Source organism: Mastigoproctus giganteus, chromosome 12 (assembly GCF_048544385.1).
Source record: "Mastigoproctus giganteus isolate SK-2022 chromosome 12, ASM4854438v1, whole genome shotgun sequence".
NCBI lineage: Eukaryota > Metazoa > Arthropoda > Arachnida > Uropygi > Thelyphonidae > Mastigoproctus > Mastigoproctus giganteus.
In genome coordinates, this window is record NC_143586.1 from 62957388 (window position 1) to 62980637 (window position 23250).

At 35.2% G+C, this 23250-nt stretch overlaps 1 protein-coding gene across 2 annotated transcripts in view; it reads left to right on the forward strand.

Annotated features, from left to right (window-relative positions):
- LOC150077116 (serine/threonine-protein kinase VRK1-like) overlaps positions 1-23250 on the forward strand; it is a 132542-nt gene that overhangs the window by 103329 nt on the left and 5963 nt on the right. For both annotated transcript variants that reach the window (XM_090386328.1, XM_090386327.1), the window contains 2 exons: positions 3577-3635; positions 21826-22001. In XM_090386328.1, the coding sequence (XP_090242454.1) occupies positions 3577-3635; positions 21826-22001 (235 nt within the window). The remainder of the gene's footprint in view (positions 1-3576; positions 3636-21825; positions 22002-23250) is intronic.

Genomic DNA, 23250 nt, shown 5'->3' on the forward strand with positions numbered 1-23250 from the left:
TTCATGAATGCATTTGTAAACAGTATGCAAACCAGCTGGAATGAATTTGATCAGGGAATTTGCAAGCTTGCAAAAATTTTCAGGCATTTTTTTTTCCCTTTATAGTCAAATATTAGAGTGAGATTATTGTTAGAAATAAAATTAAGATGAAAATTTTTATGTTAAAAAAAGTTTTATTTCATTTTATTTATTTTTTTATGAAATATAAACACAAGCAGGGGTTGAAGGCTGAGAAAACAAGATACTTGTTGACGTTAAGCTTGCCGACCGGGCTAGCCGGGTGGGTCAAGTGCCTGCCTGGCAACCCAAAGGTCGCGGGTTCGAATCCCGCCTCGGGCTTGGATCAAGTACTGCAAAAACCTTGGGAGGTGCACTATGGCCACAGAAGCCGATGCGCCAACAACTACAAAAAAAAAAAAAAAAAGACATTAAGCTTTGATTTCTGTAGATTGTAATTTTTACAAAGTACATATAAAGGAAGCTTGTTTCAGAGAACAGAAGTAGAAGGGATAAATAAGGAAATGAGGAAAAGTTGGTTCTATGAGTTGGGAATTGGGCATTGGTTAGGTGCTTAGTTGAGGCATATGTTCAGATTGGTTTTGGAGAGCCTGGAGAATTACAGATGCCAGTTCAAAAGAACAGTGCCCTTGGAAGTATCTGTAGGAAAGTAGAACAGTAAAAAAATAATAATGGCTGAGATAATTTTTAAAATTAAAGGTTAATTAGTAAAAGTTTAACTTGAATTGAAAGAAGCCTCTGTTCTCAGATTCATTATAGGAATATAATTCAGTTTTACTGAGAAGAAGGATAAAACACAGGTTTTTGGATAAAAACTCTGTAATATCAGAAACAAGTTAAAATAAGTTAAAAAATAAAGTAAATAAATCACCAAAAGCTCTTGGACTTGTTATCCTTCCTCAGTTGGGAATGAGCGTTATTACTAAAATAATAAAGAATGTCATGTGCCTGGTCATGCGAGGTGAAATGCTTGTCAGGTGCAGATAACAATCAGCAGTTGGAAGTAGAGGCCTGTGATTGTAACCGCAATGCCTGGGTGTGCTGCATGCACCAACATTTATCATTCAGGAGGATGGCTGCCTCAATGATGGAATGGATGCGACCTCCTTTGTTCCGGTTAAAGGAATCGTGACAACACAATGTGGAGCAATTCCAACCAGACACGACGATGGTAGTGGCGGGATCGGTCGATAATTTCAATGTCGGGGCATGGGATGTCATACTGGATAGAACAGAAGTGCTCCAAAATTGCTGAGTGTTCCAAATCTGCAGAACGGATTACTCTCTTGTGTTCAGAGATTTTATCTTTGAACCTCCTGCCAGATTCACCAACATAGCAGTCATGGCAGGAAATGTGGTATACCGAACTGCTCAACTTTCTAAGGTCTTACAATACTTATGGGATAGAGTGCTTGCAGCTTCCATGCAGGAAATTGTGGTCCCTTGTCTCAAGGGTAAAGAGACCGATTCCCCCCTCTTTCAGAGCAGTTCAGTGTATTGCATTTCCTTCAAGAGGTTTGACTAAAAATGATAATGTCGCCTTCTCCTTCCTAAAATCCTCAAATCTATAGCTAAATTTGGTACACATTTTGACAATCATTTGTTGAAAAAATGGCAAATTAATAGGATTGGAATTATTTTCAGTACCTCCTCGATATTTTTTAACATTGGAAAATGTAATAATTTGGATGTAATAATAATCTTGTTAATCTTGTTAGTCAAAACTGTATCATGTTTAGTCAAAAACATAATTTGTGTTTAAATGAAAGAACTTCTAAAGGCATATCTGCTGTGTTACCTTTTCCTTGTAATTTCTTATTTAACACATTTAAATGTGAAGTCACATCTGCCATAAAATAGAATTTTTGTAACCAATCAGTGCCTTCTAGCTCTTCATATTCGGCATTCATATCCTTCTGTCTTAAAAATACTTTCATTTCATCAAGGCAAGCAGCAAATCTAGAAAGCCATCTAATGCTGTTATGCATGAGAAGGTCAACATATTGACAATCAACTTCGTCATGTTCACTGAATTGTCGATGATATAGTAGTCTTGCCATTATTTTATTGATTATCTTTATGACCAAATCCATCACTGTTATCTCTTTTGGAAACATATGCAAGCAAAGTGCCTCTTGATGAATTATACAGTGAAAGGAAAACACATTGTGTGAAATGTTTTTTCTAAATAAATTAATGAAACCTTTATTCTCACCCATCATGTTCGGCTCTCCATCGGTTGTGATACAAATTATTTTGTTCATATTCCTTTATTTTTGAAGCATTCAATAATTGCAGTTTTTATACCCTCTACATGTATTTGTCCTGTAAGTGGCAGTAAATCAAGCGGTTCTTCTTAGAGTCCTTTAGAATTTATATATTTTCAAACAAGGACAACTTGTGCGATATCACCAACATCACATGATTCATCACAGGCTATAGAAAATCCTGATGCTGACTTTTAGGTCCATAATCTGCTGACTGGTTACATCTTTGGCCATTAGTAAAGCACTGTTCCTTACAGTTTTTGCAAATATTGACATTTCTTTAGTTTTTGTAATTATTTCTGTTTTGTTTTAAAAATTGCTGAAAAGATTTTTCAACATTTTAATAAATCATTCTTTTATGTGTTCGCCATTCATAAATGCTTCCTCCATGTTACAATTTCACGTGCAACTACAAAACTAGCAGCATTTATATTGCTTGATGATTTAATCCACTTTGACAATGAATTCTTTGTTAACAACATTTTCTGTTGCTACTCGTTTTACAGCCTTTTTTCTTGACTCATCAGCTGGATACGTTTTGGCAACTGTATCATGTTTAGTCAAAAAAACATCTTTCTACGTTTGTTTATTTATTGTTTGAACGTTTTTTGCTACATGTTAAACACAATGGAAGTACTGTAGAATTTGCCCCAAATGCATATGACTCAGTCCATTCCTTCTTAAATTCCTGGTTTTCTTGCTCAGTCTTTCTCTTTTGAGTTGACATTTTAAAAATGATAGCAAGTTTAATGTCATATTATTCCACTTGTTTAATAATGCGTCACTGATTTAAAAAGTCAAGTCATTTATAATATGAATTCATGTACCTACGCAAACACTAGGTACCCACGGATATTATTTATTCCTGTTTTAACTATTTTATATTCGCCACTGTCATAACAATTAATCTTCGACACCTTGCAATACGTGTGCTCTGCTTGCGATGCGCAGGCAAGCTAAACTGAGAAGTGTTTGCAGTTTGCATTGAAACTAATCCTATATTCACATCGCTGTGCACTGCACTTGTCATACATATGGGCTAAAAGTTGCAGTTACATGTTCAAAGAGTTGTATGCGGCTCACTAGCCATAGGTTGCCAACCCGAGTTTGGTAATTGTAAGGTTCCACACAACCATGTTTATAACAAGCTGTGTTGCGACTGCTGATGGGTTAAAACATTTTAAAACATTTATTTTATTATATATTTATTATATTTTATCATGTAGCTTACTCAGTTGATGAAATGTAATAAAATAAGAAAGGTAAGTGTTTTTTTTTTTAATACTTTTAGGTACATGTCAGATATTCCACTTTTGATGCAAACATGTTTTCCTAATGGAAGGTATCCTGGTAAGTCCTGATCTGTATTACTGTATTTTAGATTTGAAATTTTTGTTTAAACAGCATAAAAAAACATCGTGTACCCTTGTTTTTCAAAGAGTTTAATTTTTAAATTGGTAACTACTAACTTTTGAATTGCAATATGGTATATATAGTCAATTTTTGAAAAACTGAAGCTTATTCTTGTATACAGTAAAACCTGATTAAATCAAATTTAATCAGGTTTTACTGTTTATTCTTGTATACAGTAAAACCTGATTAAATCAAAGTTCAAAATACATTTATATTGATTTAGATGGGTGTGAAGTATTTGAACAAGGTGAGTACATGTAAGTGTTAATCAAATGAAATTTTTAGTCTCTTGTTAATTAATGATCAGAAATCATTTTTTAAGATTTTTAAATGATTTTTTTAGTAAGAAATCATTTCACTAATTAATACTGTACAGAATTTTCACATAAAGTTTAAAATATTAATATCGTTTAGTTTCTGTGTGGTAAGTGTTTGTGAATAGATAATTAACCCTTTCACACATGTACCCCATTCATTGATTACAGCTCTCACCAAATTTTCAGACAGACCAAAATGTGCAAAGAAGTTCATTCAGTCTGAATGAAGTGTATTAAGCACTCCATTACTTGTGAAAGAAATGGCATGTGATACAGAATGTCCAGTATTATGTAAAGCAGCATTTCTCAAACTGTGTTCCGCAGAACCCTAGTATTCTGTAAGATGTGAACAAGTGTTCCACGAAAAATCATAATTACTAATTAAAAAAATACATTTTGCATATTTCTATCATACACCACTTTGTATCATTATAATATTTAACATAATTTTTTTTCGGTCAGTCTATGCCAGTATATTGACCGAAAAAAAAATAATCAAATAGACCATGGAACACTTTATTTTGATGGGTTTTGCATAGAGAAATATGCGTAGAGGTAATGACACCTATGAAATGTAGCAATGTAGTGATCTAATATGCCATTCGTATACGATTTAACCTGGAGTACACGGGTTGAAGGAGAGGAGGAAGCGAACCGATATCATAACTAAACTCGCTTCTTTGTATCAATTTTTTTTTGATAATTATTAGTATTTTGAAATATTAAAATATGTATCCATAGATTTGTGATTGAAAAAAGGAACTTTAAAATGAGAAGCAAAGTGCTTCTAGTAGTGCAACTTGCTCGATAAAAACGAACACAATATTGTCACACTTCAAAGTGAGAATGAACAACCGTAGCATTTTGTTCCCCAGAAATCTGAAGTGAAAAAACAGGAACCAACTAATAAAAGACCAAAACAAAAGTATAATGACAGTTATTTGAATTTCAGTTTTACATGTGTTGGAAATAAAGATGCTCCTAATGCACAGTGTGCCATATGTAATAAAATATTAGCAACAGTTCTTTGGCTCTCACTAAACTTGTGTTTTGTAAGTGTTCCATGAATATGTTGTGAGATGAAAAGTGTTCCGTGACTAAAAAAGTTTGGGAAACGCTGATATAAAGGTTCATTGTTAGCTGAAAGTATAACTTATTTGTTTCTGAAGTTTGCAAAAAAGGGATTATGTCAAATGTAAAATTAAAGCTTTACATATCGAGGAAGAATTGTTTTTGTGTACTAGCATTTGGTGATTATTTAAAAAATGTACCTGTTATACAAAGTAAATTTTTATTTCTGAAACTTCTTGCTTTGTTCAGTATTTAATATATATTACTAGGGGCTTTGCTCGCCAACCCTTGCGCACACATTTTCTATGTAAAATGTAGAGGTATGACGGAGTAAGTAAAATCTTTGCTACGTAAAAGACACCTGTCAAAACGCACTGATTGCTATCTAATCAGGAAATGACCTATGTAATTATTTACCTGTGCGTTTATAGTGATGTAACTGCCCTGCCCATTCGTACCACGTGACCTGCACCCTCTTCTCCTATTGCCCACCCCACCATGCAACATTCTCAAAGTCGAATAAATATCATTATTTAATTATTTATCTGCATTACATAGGTCACTTAGGAAAAGGCCTTTTACTTCAATTTCCATAATGCATAAGGAATATTGTTGCATCCGAAAGAGGACTAAAATATTTACAAACCATACAATATACAAACTATATCGGGACAGTGGGTCCCTTCATCAGCTGACATTAATATACAAAAAACATTACAATGGAACATCAAATGATGCTGGGCATCGTTGTATATTAGAAAGTGAAGCATGTGCACAAAATTGGTGAATGTTATGGAGGCAGTTGTCTTGCAATGCGACAAAAGTTGGCATACATCTCACATACGCACTCTACATTGTCATTTGCATGTGTCTGATTCTTCCCAGTAACCCATTTGTATTCCTTCCATTTAACATTCACCAACCTTGTGCACTTGCTTCACTATCTAAACACGACCATGCCCGGCATCATTTATGTTCCATTGTAACGTTTTTTGTATATTAATGTCAGCTGATGAAGGGGCCCATCGTGCTGATATAGTAGAGGTATGATTGTAAATATTTTAGTTTTTGTAAACATTTGTATAGTTTTGTTATTATTTGTATAATAATGTTATATTAATATACATTGGATTCCGGTTATTTGGGCCACCGCTTAATCAGGGCAGCCATTTATTTGGGGAAAATCTTAAAAAACAGAACCCAATTGAGAAAATAGCCACGGTTTACTTTGCTTAATTGGGACAACATGCCGTTTAACCAGGGCAGGAGACCACAGCACTGGAAATTACCCTATGATTTTCTCCAACCGTACCACGTGGTTCAGTCGGATTTCTGGAGGTCACAACCATAAAACAATAAAAACAATTAGCAGTCACCTGTTTATTGGGCTTTTCTGTTAGTGCTGTGGTAATCTATCATAAATGGATAGTAAACTCGATCTTATTGAATTTGCGATAATACCGACAGCTGGAATTCTGTGGGTTATTATGGTGAAATATGTTTACACTTCCATGGAATTTTCAATCATATAAAAAAATTAATTTTCAGAACTTCTCTTCATTCCTGTTTTTAAAGCTTCGTAACTTGTTACTCCATTCTCACTTGCATGTATCATATTACTTGCAATTTGTGTGTGCCGTGTTCTTTGTTATTGATTGCTTATCTTTTTACTGTTTTGAATGTTAACCCCCCCCACCCACAAATGTCAGTGAACAAAAATGTCAACCAGTTAGTATGTAATTCCAGTATGTATTAATTATTCTGATTATCACATATATTCTTCTGATTTTCACGTATCATTTAATTTTTTAATTGGTAAGGTAAAATAAAGGGTAAAAATTTGTGCTTAATATATCTTTACTTTTATAGCCTGTGGATAATATTCCTCCTATTTTCACTGATTAGAATCGCTGTTTAATAGAATTCAAATTCATTTCACAAACGTGATCACAATGACTGGCGCTTACTGCACATCATATAGTGAACAGTACTTTACTATGGTGACTCCATCGTAACATGATTTGATTGTACAGCAAACCAGTCGTAAAGCGGGGGGTCCATTGTATTTTTAACTTTTTTTGCGTGAAACTTCGGATAATTGGGGCAGCTGCTTAATCGGGCCAAAATGCACTAGTCCCGGTGTGTCCCAAATAACCGGAATCGACTGTACTATAATTATAACACACTGATTGGAAATGCAACCAGGAAATGATCTATATAATTATTTACCTGTGCATTTGTAGTAACGTAGGTAATCCACCCTCTTCTCCCATTGGCTCGAATAAATATCACTAGGAGGAAATCTTTCTTTCTTTTTTTTTTTTTTTAATGTATAGAGAGATGTGGTAGATGACTTTCATCAACTGGTGAAATACCACCACTTTGCTTATTGGAGGCTTGAAGTGGTGAAACCCATGTTTAGTCTCTAGAGCAAAGTTTCCGGCAACCCCCTCCCCCCCATACTTCTCCTTCAATCCATGCACAGTACTAAGTACTATAGGTTTTGATACCTTTCGTGTTTGGAGTTTTCATAAAAAAAAAAAAAAAAAAAAAAAAGATACAGATAACATTATTAAAATGTGCATATTGAACAGATAAACCATATAGAAAATAAAGTTTTTAAATTTTTTTATTATTGAACAGTTTTATTGAGCTAAATAAGTGGATTCTGTTTTGCTCTGCTATACAAAAAAAGAGGCATTTTCCAAGATAAGCATTAAACTCCTTTTTTTTTTTTTCTTTTTTTTTTTATGAAAACCTTAAACACGAGAGGTATTAGAACCTATAGTACTTAATACCATGCATGGGTTGGAGGTTGAGAAGACGAAAGAAGATATTTGTTGACATTAGACTTAAACTTCTGTAGACTGTAACTTTCAGGAAATACGCATGAAGGTTGTTCCAGAAAACGGCATTGTTGAATGAAAACGGTTTGTTGAATGAACAAACGAGGAAGATGAAAAGTTGGTTCTGTGAGTTTGAAGTTGGACAGTAAATGGATGTTGGCGGCACGTGTTCGGACTGTTTTGAAAGAGAGAGCGGGAATTATAAAAGCCAATTCAGAAGAACAGTGCCCATGGAAGTATCTGTAGAAAAGGCATGCAACAGGAACAGTACGTCTATGAGACAGATAGTGGAGAGACTGTTAGAGATAAGTCATTAATTAACCTAACTGCCCTCTTCTGAACGGAATCAAGAAGACTAAGAGAGATTTTGGGGGCACCACCCCCGATGTGCGAACAGTATTTCATGGTAGGACGGATTTGCAATTTGTACAGAGTGAACAGCTGTTTGGAAGAAACGTAATGCCGAGAAGGAAAGAGAAAACCAAGTTTTTTAGATGCAGAGGAAGCAATATTTGTAATGTGCTTCTGCCAAGAGAGATTAGAAGTCAGGGTAATCCTCAAAAGAGATATATCAACTTGCCTAGAAATCGGATTGTCACCAAAGATAACTATAGGAGCAGAAGAATCCTTTTTGCAAGATATAAGACAAGACTGAGTTTTAGAAGTTTTAAATCAACTAAGTTGTCTTTGCCCCACTGGAGAATTACCTGGAGATTGGCATTTAAGGAATTGGTAGCAGATTTTCGAGAAGTTGGAGCTGATCGAGCAGGACAAGATTTCTCAAAATGGAAAGTGGAATGCAATGTGCTATCATCGGCAAAACTATGGATAGGATTTCCAGTCAATGGAAGAAAGTCATTAATATACAAGAGGAAAAGAGTGGGGGAAAGAACTGAACCTTGGAGGATATCGGTACTAGTGGAGAAGTTAGGACAGAGAGCCATCTATCATCACCCTCAGTGAGTGATCAGAGAGAAAACTGGATAACCAATTACAAAATTGTTACAGTTGGAAAACCATAAGATAGAAGCTTGTTAAGAAGACCTTTATGCCAAACACGATCATAAGCTTTTGAGATGTCAAGAGCAACTGCTTGTGTTTCCTCGAACTTTTCCATTGAATTTTTCCATAAATGAGTAACAAACCAGAATATCACCAGTGGATCGATGCTCACGGAATCCATACTGGTGATCGTTGATCAGACGGAAGGTTTCTAGGTAGTCAAGAGTTGGCAGTTAATTGAATTCTCCATTACTTTAGAAAGAGTAGAAGTAATTGCAATAGGATGATAATTGGATGGCAAGGATTTGTCACCCTTTTTAGGAACTGGATGGATGTGAGCAAATTTCCAAGAATAAGGAAAAACACCTTTGGAATAAGAAAGTGAAAAAAAGGTGGCAAAGAACAGGAATAAGTTCAGGAGCACAGGTTTTGAGAACAAGTGGAGAAATACCATCAGGAATGGAGCTTCCTTAGCATCAAGATTCGTCAAAATCCTTCTGACATCCTTTTGACAGAAGACCACAGGAGGCATTGAATGGAGCTTGTTGGGAATGGTGGGCGGTGTTTTACCAAGATCATTAATACATGAGTTGGAAGAAAAATGGGATGCTAGCAGGTCAGCTTTATCCTTGGCTGAAGTCACAACAGAACCATCTAGTTTTGACAGAGGTGGGGGGCAGAGATGGGCAAAAGTTGCGGCCAATAGCTTTGGCAAGAGACCAGAATGCTCGGCTACCATTAGGACAAGAAGCAAGTTTTATACTCTTAGTCTGTTCAAAATCTAGTTTGGGCTGATTAATAACTGCTTTACGATTGTTGAGCTTTGGTGTAGGCAGAAAATGAAACTGAAGAATTTGAAACAAGCCAATTATGATATGCAACATTCTTCTCTTGAACAGCCTTAGCACATTTATTGGAAAACCAAGATTTAGATAAAAGATGAGATTTTAAAGTGGAGTGTGGAATAAAGGATTCCATTCCTACAAGCATAATTTCACTGACACAATCTGAGCATACGTTGACATCAGACGTTTTGAAACAGTAATCTGACCAAGGAAAAGAAGAAAAGAAATCTCGCAGGTCATCCCATTTTGGCATTCTTGTAATGCCAAACAATACGAGGTTGTTGTATAAGAAGAGACAATCACCAAGTTGTGATCTGAGGTGCCTAAGCGTGGAAACATTATTATCACTTCTCAAGACTTCACTTGTATACATATCTAACATCAAATGTGGTGGAGCTATATTTACCAATCAGTTTATTGCTCTGAAAGCACTGTTGTGATTGGCTGTATTCAAAAGATAACGCGTCAGGCTTCAAGGCCGAATGACATTGTCAGGAACTCGGATTTTTCTGTTCGAAGAGAAGTTTCGTTAGATGTGACCACGTGACGAGGAAAATGGAGGAAATGCTAATATAAAATTAAATTAGAAGTAAATAATCTGTTTTGAGTGCACAAGTAAGAATATCCGAAAACAAATAATAGCAACATCAAGGACGCTGCTCCTGTGCCTATTCCGAAGCAGCCTCCACTTCGACCAGCTACTCAGCATACTCACTGCAAATGTCCAGTCACAGGAACGCTCAAATATGGCCAAAAATTACAATTAACAAATTGAGAGGACGAACAAGTCGATCATTTCAATTTGCACAACTCATAACAATTTTTTACAAGTTCAATTTTTAGTGTTGAGAAGAAGTTTTTCGTATTAAATTTCATTAATTTTTTGTTTTTATTTTAACAGAATAAATCCTTATTCAAAATTAAACTTGCAGTATTTCAACTTTCCTTAAACATAGAACTAATTTTTCCTTAGCGCTGATTGAATTTTGAAATTGCGTATTTTGCCCTTGAATGTCATCCTTAATTGGATTATACTGTATAGGAAATTAAATTCTTCTTTATTCATCCATAAGTACATCTTGAAATGATTTTCATCTTTTATAAGTCCTGATGTCCTGCAGTAAATTTTGGAATTTGCCCTTTTCTGTTCTCTTCCAGTTTATGTCGTGTATCCATTGCTTACTCTCTTTTGTTTTCTCGGCTATACAAAAAGCACATGCATTTTCTAAATCTTCTTCAAAATCTGAAGAGGAGGATGAACTGTGGAAATTCATTTCGCTTCAGCTTTCCTCAAAGAGAAAGACATATATATTATTAATGTTTGAAATGGGGAATTTGAAAAAGGCAGAAATCATAAAACAACCTGTTGAGATGATTATTTAGGAAGAAAGAATTAACTGACGATAAAGTTGTTGTTGAAATGCACCCTTAAAGACTCAAAAAACAACATTCTATCCTTTTTACAAAGGGGGGTTACGGAATATTTATATTATGCTTACTTTGTAACCTTTTACATTCCACTTGACTTCTTTTTTATTTTGTTGTGATGGTTTAAGGCTCGGGCAACAAACTCTTTTTTATTTAAAATTCCCAATACAGTAATACCCCGACTTACGCGAACTCGGAGTTACGCGGTTCTTGATTTTTTCGTTTGGCAACGCTGCTGCCCACTATCTTCAAGGTCGTTTTTCATATGTTATCGATATACGGTGCGACGGCGGAGAATGAGAGCGAAAGATGAACAAAATTCAACTTTGCTAAGGCGCCTCCGTAGCCAGGTGGGAAGGAGCAACAGTGCATAGCACATGCTTCTTGATTAGACCGGGGTTCGAGCCCGTTACCACCAAATACGGAGGATGCGGAAAGGTCAGGGAAGGACCACCGCATATCCCGGAGCAATATGGCCTTAGTTGCTAATGCTCCTAAAAAACCAAATAACAAGCCAGAAAATCAACTTTGCTGCTTTTATGTTTTTTATATCAGTGAAGGGGAAACACATTTCACCATAATAATGTAAAAACCAACACAATTCCAGCTATCGGTATAATTGCAAATGCAATTAGATCGAGTTTACTACCAGTTTATAACAGATTTCACTAGCAGAAACGCAACTGGATTTTTATTGTTTTATGGTAGTAACCCCTAGAAATGTGAGGTGTTAATAGCGTATCTCTGCCTTTATGGTGTTGTTTATTCAGTTGCTACATGCGCGCAGCTTTGTTTATGCGTATCAAGCGTGCCTCCTCGTTTTGTAATTGTGCTTTATTCCCTAAAAATGAGTAAAATACTTAATTAAAAGGTGTGAAAAGGAAGCGTCCTGGTGAAGACACTGCAGATTCAGAGAGAAAAAGAAAAACAATTATCGATAAACAGAGGCGGACTGGGTCAAAAATTCTTACCCGGGAAAATGTATAGTGGCCTCATACTATGGTTTATGGCCAAAATCACACTGGCCCACCGGGGTTTCCCCGGTAAGGCTTATGGCCAGTCCGCCTCTGTCGATAGAGAAAAAATATGAAATTGTGAAACGCTTTATAGTGTTATAGCTACAAAGCAAGGAATAAAAAAATTATTAGCTTGCTACGAAGAAATTCTGCGTGAAAAAAAGAACGCGCTGGGTCATCAGACGAATTTGTTAGATTTTATGAAGCCATCGACATCGAAATAACTTTTTAACGTAAGTCATTTGTTTTTTTAATACATATTTTGTATTAATATGTATAAAGAACTGCAATTTTATTAATATTTTTCTTCTAAACTAGTGTTTTTGTTAGTCCTTGGTCCCAATTAAGCAAAATTTATATGTATTTATATGCAAAGTTGTACCCCGACTTACGCGAATTCCGTCAGACCCACCTATCGCGTAACTTCGGGGTATTACTGTATCAATATTGATTTGCTGTATGAAGAATATGTTCTGTTGAAATCATTCCATAAAAATATTGCAACAAAAGATCTCAAAAAAACCACAGATATTTGGATAAAAATTTTAAATGCGTACAAAGTACATATTCCTGCACTTTTCGGTCAGGTAAAATTACACAAGACTGGGTTTCCTATTCGACCTATTGTTTCCTACAGGAACTCGGCATTTTCATCCTTAGCCACACATGTGTATAACATTATAAAACCCTTTAGACAGGTAATACAATTTGGGATTAAGAACTACGATACATTATTTAATACGCTGAAAGACTGTAGACTAGGCGACAATGACAATTTATTCTCACTAGATGTTACCTCCTTATATACGAATGTAAACGTTGAATACACATTAGATATTATTTGGGATATGTTAAATAAAAACTCGACACCGATTAATTATACGAAGCTACCTATTAAGGAAATTTTTCACTTAATTAAACTGTTAGTTGAGGCCAACTACATCACCTTTCGAGACAAGGTATACAAACAAATTTTTGGATTACCAATGGGTTTGAGCCTGAGTGGCTTAATGTCAGAGATCTATCTCTCAACGATTGAGCAGATACATTTGACACCTTTTCGAACCCGTATCACATACTATGGGAGGTATTTAGATGATGTTCTAGTTATTACCGATAGTAATACTATCCAAGACATTTTACATTCGTTTAATAATATTCATTCTAGACTCAAATTTACATTGGAAAGGGAGGATACGGATACTAAGTCATTAAATTTTCTAAATTTCACGCTTACCCGGGATTCGAATAGAATACAATTTAGCATCTATCGAAAACCTACAAACACCGGTATGCTTCTACATTATAATAGCTATCACCCGCTCACCTACAAAAGATCGATTATCTTTAATCAATTTCTTAATGCCTATAAATATTCAACGACGGAATCTGCTTTGGACTCAGAAATACAAATATTAACTAGCAGATTCTTAAACAGGGGTTATTCCATTACCACAATAAACCGAATTAGGGTACAAGCTAAGGATAGGATACAAAATACTACACCAATCAACAATAGTAACATCAAAAAATACTTTATTTCTGTCCCATATGTTGAACAGTGGCACAAACAGCTTAACAGATTCTTTAAAGATACCGAATTTAAAATTGTAGCTAGGCCAATATGAAAGTTACACACTATATTGAACAATCGCTCGGTTCTTTCAGCGTTCGCAACACAAATTAATGATCTGGTATACAACATTTCTTGCGGTGATTGCGACTCGTCTTATCAGGGTTCGACCCGATTTTCTCTTAATATTCGTGTAAATCAACATGAAGCCTCAGTTCGTGCTTCTCGTTCAGCAGCGTCAGAATTAGCCTTTCATGCCATTAACGAAAAACATACTTTTTTATTTAACGAAGCCAAAATACTTAACGTTCAACGTAATTATACGCGACTATTAATTGCAGAAACCGTTGAAATTAAATTACACGAGAATTCTGTTAATGTTCGGCGGCCATATTTGATCTCTGATTCGTGGACCTTTACGCGCATGCGCGAAGACAAATAATCTCTATTTAAGTAACAGGTTTAACCCGATTCGGTAATTTTCATTCCTGTGATCACGACATACGGTCAAAAAGCGTTGTCAGCTTCAGGAAGGAAAATCGTTTTGAATATTTTCGTTTGATTCTTTTAATTGCGTTAATTTGATTTTTAATTGTTTTAAATTGATTTGTATTGTGTTAAATTGATTTGTATTGTGTTAAATTGATTATTTAATTATTTATTTTTACTCTAATGTACCGGTAAGTTTGCCGATTTTTTCGTTTTTTCCGTTTTAATTTCTGGAGGGTATCATACGGAAGGGTTCTACGCACTATATTGAGGTATATTCCTCTTATTATTTTACTAATAAAGTACATATACAGAAAAAAATATTAATTTTGTTTTTGCTTTGCCTCACTCAAATGCAATGAGTGAGGGAGTATTTAGCTCAATGTTTAACATGTTTAAAAAGGATAGAAATAAGAATGTTGAAGGAGAACTGTTGCCGAAATCAAATCACAATATGTCGTGCAAAGAATTTTATGCAAATGCACTAAAAAATGAAAAACTGTTGAGGAAAATTCACTAAAATGAAAAGTATTACTAGGTAAATATTTTCTTTTCAATAAAATAAATCAGGTGTATTGAATATGTATTATAAACAATTATGTAAAACATTTGATGTTCGTATTTATAAAAAGTTTCCTTTAGTATTTATAACGCTTGCAATAAAATTTTCCGAATTAAACGAAGTAAATATTGCGACAAAAAACAACAGATGTTTGGATAAAAATTTTAAATGCGTACGAAGTACAGCATATTGATATTGGGAATTTAAATTTAAAAAAATTTGTTGCCTGAGCTTTAAACCATTACAACGAAATAAAGAAGTCAAGTGGAACGTAAAAGGTTACAAAGTAAGCATAATATAAATATTCTGGCTATGCTTCAGTTAGATTTATTAAAATTTGATAATTTTACATAATCTGGTCACCCTACGTTACAGTGACGACGCTTCTCCGACCGACTTTGCAGTTTACACTAAGCAGTGACATGACGAGAGTCACGTGATGTGATAATAGTGTGTTCTCGCCTTGTGAGAAAACGATCAAGTGTGTTGGCTGTATGGTTAGGATTGTCCAGTATCCTTGTTGGTAACTGAATAATCTGTGCAAGGTCATTAGTAATTGCAAAAGCCTCAGCATCTCGACCAGCTGAGTTGGTGTGACTAGAAAACGGAAGCCAGCCAGCTGGAGTCGTGAACATTAAAATCACCAAGGAAAATTACCTCACTGTCAGGAAAGTCAAGTTGCAAAGAGAGGAAATCGAAGAGCTCCAAGTAATTAGTGGAGTTGGGAGAACAGTAGGGAAAATAGATGAATTTGACAGAATGAGGCAGAGAGATTTTAAGCCAGAGAAGATCAAAGAGAGGAGATTCCAAATTACCAAGTCTCTGATAGGGAATATCGGAATGGACATAGTACAAGTACCACCTTTAAGGCGAAAGGAATCATACAGCAAATAATTTGGGCAACTGAGATGAGCAGTAGTTGAATCAACCGATAACTGAGATTCTGTCAGGAAAAAGTACATGGGGTTTGGCAGACTACAAGGGGAAATGGATGTCGTTGACATTAGAATTGAGACCACGTATATTTGTGAAATGAATTAGGAAGTCCTTGGGAGGTTTAGATCTTTTCGCAGATAAGCTTGCTCTATTAGTTTGACAATTCATGGTGTATTCAATAGTAAGAAAAAGTGGGTTCGACATGCTGTATGAAGTAATGAAATTTTTATATATGGCGTACATGTGGTAAGAATATACCCAGATCCTTGACATAACATGGCCTCGACAATGCTCCCCCCCTCTGCGCATACACACTACTCGGACTCCTTCCAGTTGCTGTCTGGCAGAGTACAGGTAGCAAGATTATACACTAGCTGATCCAGAAGCCTTCTAAAGAGTTACGAATAGGTTCGGTCCAGTGTACTAACTAGCGGCTGGCCTGCAAACACTGTTTTAGAGCTGTCCTTCGAAATGTAAGGAAGATTGGATCTCGCCATGATGTTCATCATAACTTCAAAAGTCATACTGCATGATGCAAGGGTTGACCAGAACTTAGCTCTGGAGACATGGGTTCCACCACTTCAAGCCTCCAATAAGCAAAGTGGTGGTATTGCATCGGTTGATGAGAGTCATCTACCACCTAGTATTGCCTGGTAACACAAAGGGGCGGCATTCCTCCATGTGGTGTGGGTGCCACACCTCGACCCCTGCTTATGTTGGTTCACACCTGGGTGGTCACCCAGTGTGTTTGTGCATGGAGGTTATACCCAGGATTACTAACAGTCCCACCATTGTGAAGGTGCAAGCAGAGGATTTGGCTGTCACAGACCGTCCAGACTTCACCGAACTTGGGTTCACTTGACTTGAATGTCACCCGAATATCAGTTCCATCAGCGTTTTAGACTCCCAGGTAGCAAGTACAGCTTGTCTGGCATATCTGAGAGAATGTCTGTGACAATCTCAAAGACCAACTTGTAGTACAGTTGAAGCCCTATATAATGACCCCACCAGGGGAATGAGAAAAAACGGTTGCTATATTGGAAGGGAACAGTTGTTATATTGGGCATTTTTTTCTGTTAATAAAATAGCATTAGGTTAATGAGATATTGGCTGGGAAAAACCACATACGACATTATAATGTGTGGGATGTTAAAAAAGAGGGTTGCTATAAAGAGCTTTGACTGTATATAGTTTTTTCTCAGAATTTATAATTTTTATTTTTAATATATTTACTTAAATTCATTGAATTATTTAAATAATGCACATTTCAATGAAGTTATTAAATTTAGAAATTTTATTTCCTTATAGTAAGTTGAAATCAGAGTGAAAATGTAGATACTGTACCCACAAATTAAGGAAATCCCAGAAATGAGATTTCCTTAATTGTCAAACAGAAATGAGAAATGTCATCCCCCCTAAAGTAATAATGGGAAGAATCCATATCATTTTCCCTCTTGTAGATTTCTGCCAGCAAACTTCTTGGCAAGACCATTATCGTGAGTGTGTTTACCCTGAATGCTCTGTACAGTTCACACACACACACACATACACACAAGGTTGTTTCAAATAGGTTGTCGCTCCACCAGTACATAGATCATGAGCGAGGATTTTAAGGATCAAGCTTGACCCTATCAGCGGGATCCCTGAGAACCATGAAATTTTTGGTATAGGTAGTTACCTCTGCCAAGGGGCATCAGGTAAGCCTGCCTGAACCATGGCACAGGTTTGCTTCCACACAGAAAATATAAATACTGCTATCCAGCAGAACCACTAGTACCCAATTATGTCAATCACCACTCACTGAAAATTTGAATAGGTGCATTCTCATTTTCCTGTTTGCAGTGCATTCAATTGGAGAAGAAAAAAAAAAAACTGTTCTGTCTGGGATATTGTGCAGGGCAAGGATCAAGGCTTCCTAAGCTGTCATTTGTTCTTAAAGTCCTTTTACAGGAGAGTCATAGTTTCTCCTGTCTATGTCTGCATATAGGAAGTATCATTTGACAGATCACTGGCCCCCAGTCTTTTATCACTCAAGTCGCACTTGAAGTTAAAAGATGCATATTCACGGCATACCTAAATAGTGATTGCCACTGAACTCAATGGAGTTTCCCTAATCTTGTGGCACACTTGAAAAGGGCCACAGCACACCAATGTGCCATATGAGGATGCATCCATTGCAGTGGTTCTCAACACATTGGGAACTACTTATTTAATGGTGTCATGGTATTAACAGGGGTTTTGTATATAAGATGTTTATATATAATTCTCTCCCCAGAAATAGCGAATGGTATATCTTTATTTTCCATTTGCTTCAGGACAATTTTATCCCTAATAATAATAAAGATTCATTGCTATTCAATTATTAACAACAGGTGTTTTTTTAGTCCTGTTACAACTGTCAGTATTTCCAATTATGAGATTTGTTTTCTAGTTGTGCTGCAATCTATTTATAATTTGTATAAATAGGAAAACTAAATTAATGTTTATATTCAATTATTAATGGCAGGTAGCATTTTTTCCTCTCCACACACACACACACACACACAGGGTAGAAGTTGCAGAATATCTTATACTCTGCATTAGAGTGAAGTGTTTAGTGTATATCAAGATCTTGTAAAGGCTTTTCTGATGAAGATATAAAATTTTTGATTTTGCTAAATGAACTAAAGGCATTTTTTAATGTATTTTTTGATGTTATTATCAACACGGGAATGAAAATTTTGATATAAAGAAATATTAGGCCGAAGAATGGAAAGACAGAATTCCATTTTCCAAGAATCTATATAGGAAGAAAGGAAGATATTCCTGCAGGTATTTTGTCTGCTGCATCTCTGCTTTAGTGAATGGGAAAGAGGAAATAGATTTCAAACCCTGCATTTGAAATGGCAGACACTGCAAATGTGAACTTATGGCCAATAAAAGAAATTCAAAATAGGGACTCTGAAGTAAAAATTATTGTTGATTATCTGGATGGGATGGAAAGTTTTGTGAATATTTCCTTCCAAGAAAAAATATATTTTACCATGCTATTTTATATATTCAGTCATATAAACTGAAAAATAAATAAATTTTGAACTTTGTTAGAGATGGACTGCATGGGGAAAGACAGTGAAAGTAATGCTGGATTGCAAAGGATTAATAGTGAAACTGCGCATAGCCATCAAGATGAAACTGTGAAGAAAGATGCATCTTTCCTCACAGTACAAGTTGTATTATGATATACAGTGAAACTTCTCCTAATGGACACCTCTCTTTAACGGACATCTCTCTACAATGGACATTTTCAAATTCCCCAACTCTCCTCTGTTGGTTTTAACGTGTTTTCAGCTTCTGTATAGCGGACATTCTCTGTAACAGACGCAGACAGGCAATCTGCACTGTTTCGTTTAGATTAGCACTTAATTTGATCTCCCCATAACGGACAGCGGGCGAGCTCACGGCCCTTTTTCTAGGAACTTTTCTTCCACGTATTACCTCAATCGTGTGTTTATTTTCTATTTCCGATTCTCTGAAAAGATAAAAGTCGAACTCATTAATGCGTATGATTGGCAAAAAAATAGTGTTCGCAATCTCGCTGCAAAATTCAAAATCGGGAAGACGCAGGTAAGTGACATCCTAAAGAAAAAAAATGAACTGCTCAAATAATTTTGGCAACACGTAAATGATCAGTTTCAAAAATCATTCTCGAAAACTGTTGGACTTCAAATTAACAATGTTACGTTTGAGTGGTTTTGTTGCGCACGTGCTAAAAAAATTCCCATTAATGTGCCTATTATTAGGGAAAAGGCTTTGGAGGTTGCGAAATCTATGGGAGTAAATGAGTTCAAAGCTTCTGTGGGATGGCTAGACAAGTTCAAAACTCGGCATAAAATTTCTTGGAAAACCTTAAGTGGTGAAGGTGGATCTGTTGATACTGAGGTTGTAACAGAGTGGACCGTCAAATTGGAAGATTTATGTCCTGATTTTGAAGCTAAGGATATTTACAACTGTGGCGAAACAGGGTTGTTTTTTAAAGCTCTTCCTGAAAAAACAATGAATCTAAAAAACGAAAAGTGCCAGGGCGGAAAAATTTCTAAGGAACGCTTGACTGTACTATTGTGTACAAATATGCTGGGAGACTTTGAACAACCTCTTGTTATAGGAAAACCACAAAATCCTCATTGTTTCAAGGGCATAAAGTTGAATCTTTTGAATGTTGACTGAAAGTCTAATAAAAATGACACGAGATATCATGAGCGAATGGATAAGTCACTTTAACCAAAACATGAATCGTCAAAACAGAAAAATTATTCTTTTCATGGATAATGCTGCATCTCACCCGGACATTGAATTGTCCAACATTCAAATCGTTTTTCTGCCACCAAACACATCTGCAGAGTAAGCCCTTGGATCAAGGGATAATAAAAAATTTTAAACTTCATTACAGAAAACGTGTTTTAAGACATCTCATTGCAAACATGAACGATGTAACATGTGCGAGTGACCTTGCAAAGAAACTCAGCATCCTAGATGCGATTCAGTGGATTTCCTCTTCAGTAAACGCAATTAGAAAACGAACTGTTATGAACAGCAATGTAGAGCACCAAGAAGAACAAGAACTTCAACATCTATTGATAATGTACAATACTTCCGCTACAAGTGACCCTGGCTACAAAGATATAGACTCTAACCTCACTACAGAAGATGGTGCTCTAGATATCAACGACATTATCATCGATATTTTTCAAGAAGTTCCTCATGAGGATGAAGAAATGGAAGGTCATTCTGTCGAAGAACATATTAACGACGAACCACCGATGAAAATAGAAGAAGCGCTCATACAAATCAATCGTTTAAAAATGTTTTTCACCGCTGAAGAAGATACTGAAGGACTTTCGATGGTTTCTTCACTCCAAACAAATGTTGAAAACAAAATTATCAGCCAGAAGAAGGTGCAGAAGAAATTAAGTGATTACTGTATGTATTTTTCTTAAGATAGTCTTAATATGCATAGCACAATTGTATGTATATTATTTACAAAAATTTTGTGCAAAATCTGTATTTAATTTTACATTAAACGTTTAACAATTTTTCTTTATCTCTTGTGTATGTAATTGTATATTATTTACAAAAATATTGTTCAAAATCTGTATATATTTTAATTTAATTTTATATTAAACGATTTTTCTTTCTTTCTTTTTTTTTTCTCCCTCAGACTTCTTGTTAGCGGACACTTCTCTCTAACGGACAAATTCTCGTTCCCCATGGCTGTCCATTAAAGGGAAGTTTCACTGTATATTCTTTTCTACCATGACAGTGCACCTGCCATAAGTTCACATTTGCAGTGTTTGAAATTCCTCTTTCACAAATTTAAGGAACACCTTTGTAAATAGCTCCTTCAAAGATTTGATGTGTGCTGTGTAAGAGACTGGATTGCAGAGAGGGAGTTTTTTTTTAACAACTATTTGAGAGAACAAAATTCTTTTGTAGTGTGAAATAGCTGTAACTGATTTTTAGCAGCCAATATACTAGTGTCAAATTAGCTATGGACAGTGCATATTTTCTGGAAGCATATGAGCTTGACACTTGCAGTGTCTGTATATGTATCTGTGTATCAAGGTCACAGCAAGACTTGAGTACTGAAATAAACCCTTGTTATTTACTTTTAATGGTCATTCTAACTATTTTGAACTTTTTTGAAACACTCTCATATATACTGCTTTTGTTGAATAGCAGTATAAATTAGAATTATAGGATAAAGTAAAATATCTTAATTTATTTATTTTTTACAAGCATAAAAGGTCGCTTTATTGCAATCTTTTATGCCAGTCCCTAATAAAATGAAGCTTCACTCTATCTGTTTATCATCTTAAGTAGTATTTAATTATTAAGCAGTATTATTGTATATCAACTTATGTGTAAATTTTTGTTTCTGTTTAAATTAATCTGCTTTGAGTCAGCTTATTTGGGTCTAAAGTTTTATGTTTCTGTTTAATTAATCTACTTTTCAAGTATGAGCAAATGCTTAACACAATTTTTTTTTTTTTTTTTTTTTTTTTACAGAGGGAATTTCTGAATATTTAGATTATGTTTGCAAGTTGCAGTATGATGAGAAACCCAATTATAATCTATGCCGGGATATTTTAAAAACTGCTATTAAGCGGTCTCATTTTAAAGTGGATGGGGTATTAGAATTTGATGAGAAAGAGAATACGTCCCCTCTCAAAAGTCCTCCTAAAGTGAGTATATCATAAATAAGAAATCAACACCATATTTCTTTGTATTGAAAGCTTAGCATAGTAATATAATTAATTTGTTATTTTGAGCTTTTATTTGGTTATTTGTCTATAGTTAGATATGGATGTTTCTTCTAAGCCCTTTGAAAATAATTTTAGGCACAGAAAAACAAACAAGTTGCTGAACAAAGATATAAAAGAGTATTTCTTTAACTTATAAGCTGGTGGCAAATTTGTCTCATTTGTTAATCATACAGTCCAATCCAGTCCTACATTGAGTAGTTGAATATATATATATGTTAAGTAAACCCTTGTAATATTCTTAACACACATATAGTGCCAAAATTTTATATACAGGATGATTCAAAATTGAATGTCAAATTCTAGTTCCAGTAGGTTCCAGACAACAAAAGGAGTTGAAAATGGTTTTAGGATTTTTTTTTTTTTTTTTTTTTTTTCCAGAAATCCTTTTTATGACAAAGTTCCATGATGTCACTTTAGGTATTAGAGAAATGGATGCAAAATGACATAATTCACTGAAATAACAAAACACTCATGACAGTCGATACAAATTGACGTAGCCGAGTGGTCCAAGAAAGAGTGCAGTAGCGAGCACTCTAAGTGGACTGGGGTTCAAGCCCATGACTGCTAAATACGATTAATGTTTGTTTTGATAATTTATTGTAAACTCCTCTGAGCTGGTGGTTATGCCGGAGTATAAACAAGAAATTCAGTAAATAAATTTTTAAAAAAAAACATGAAATTCCTATTGATTTAGAGGGTAATGCTTCCCACATATAGCCTTTAGGAAGAAGATGATGATGATCTTTTTAGTTTATTGATTTACAGGGTAATGCTTCCCGCATTTCTGTTGGAATGTGGGGAAAAAAGATTTGGCTGTGTCTTCATTCATATAGTTTTAAGTTCCCCCTCCCCTCCTCAAGTGATATGAATTGTGGAAACACTCATACAGCTAAACCTCCCAAATTCAGCAGTATATTATCTGGCACCATCCATTTTACAGCTGTGTTTAGGAAAATAGACAAATCCAGCCAATCACCTAAGAATTTGAAAATTTAGTTGTTGGATTAGCCATCTGCCAAAGCAGCACGTTATAGCTGAATGGTGTATATTTCACCTCAAAAAATGTTTTTACCATGTGCAAATGAAACCAAGAAATTTATTGGGTCGTGGTATTGTCTAATTGCTGTTTGTGAAAAAATTAGCAACTCATTGATAACAAGTAATGGAT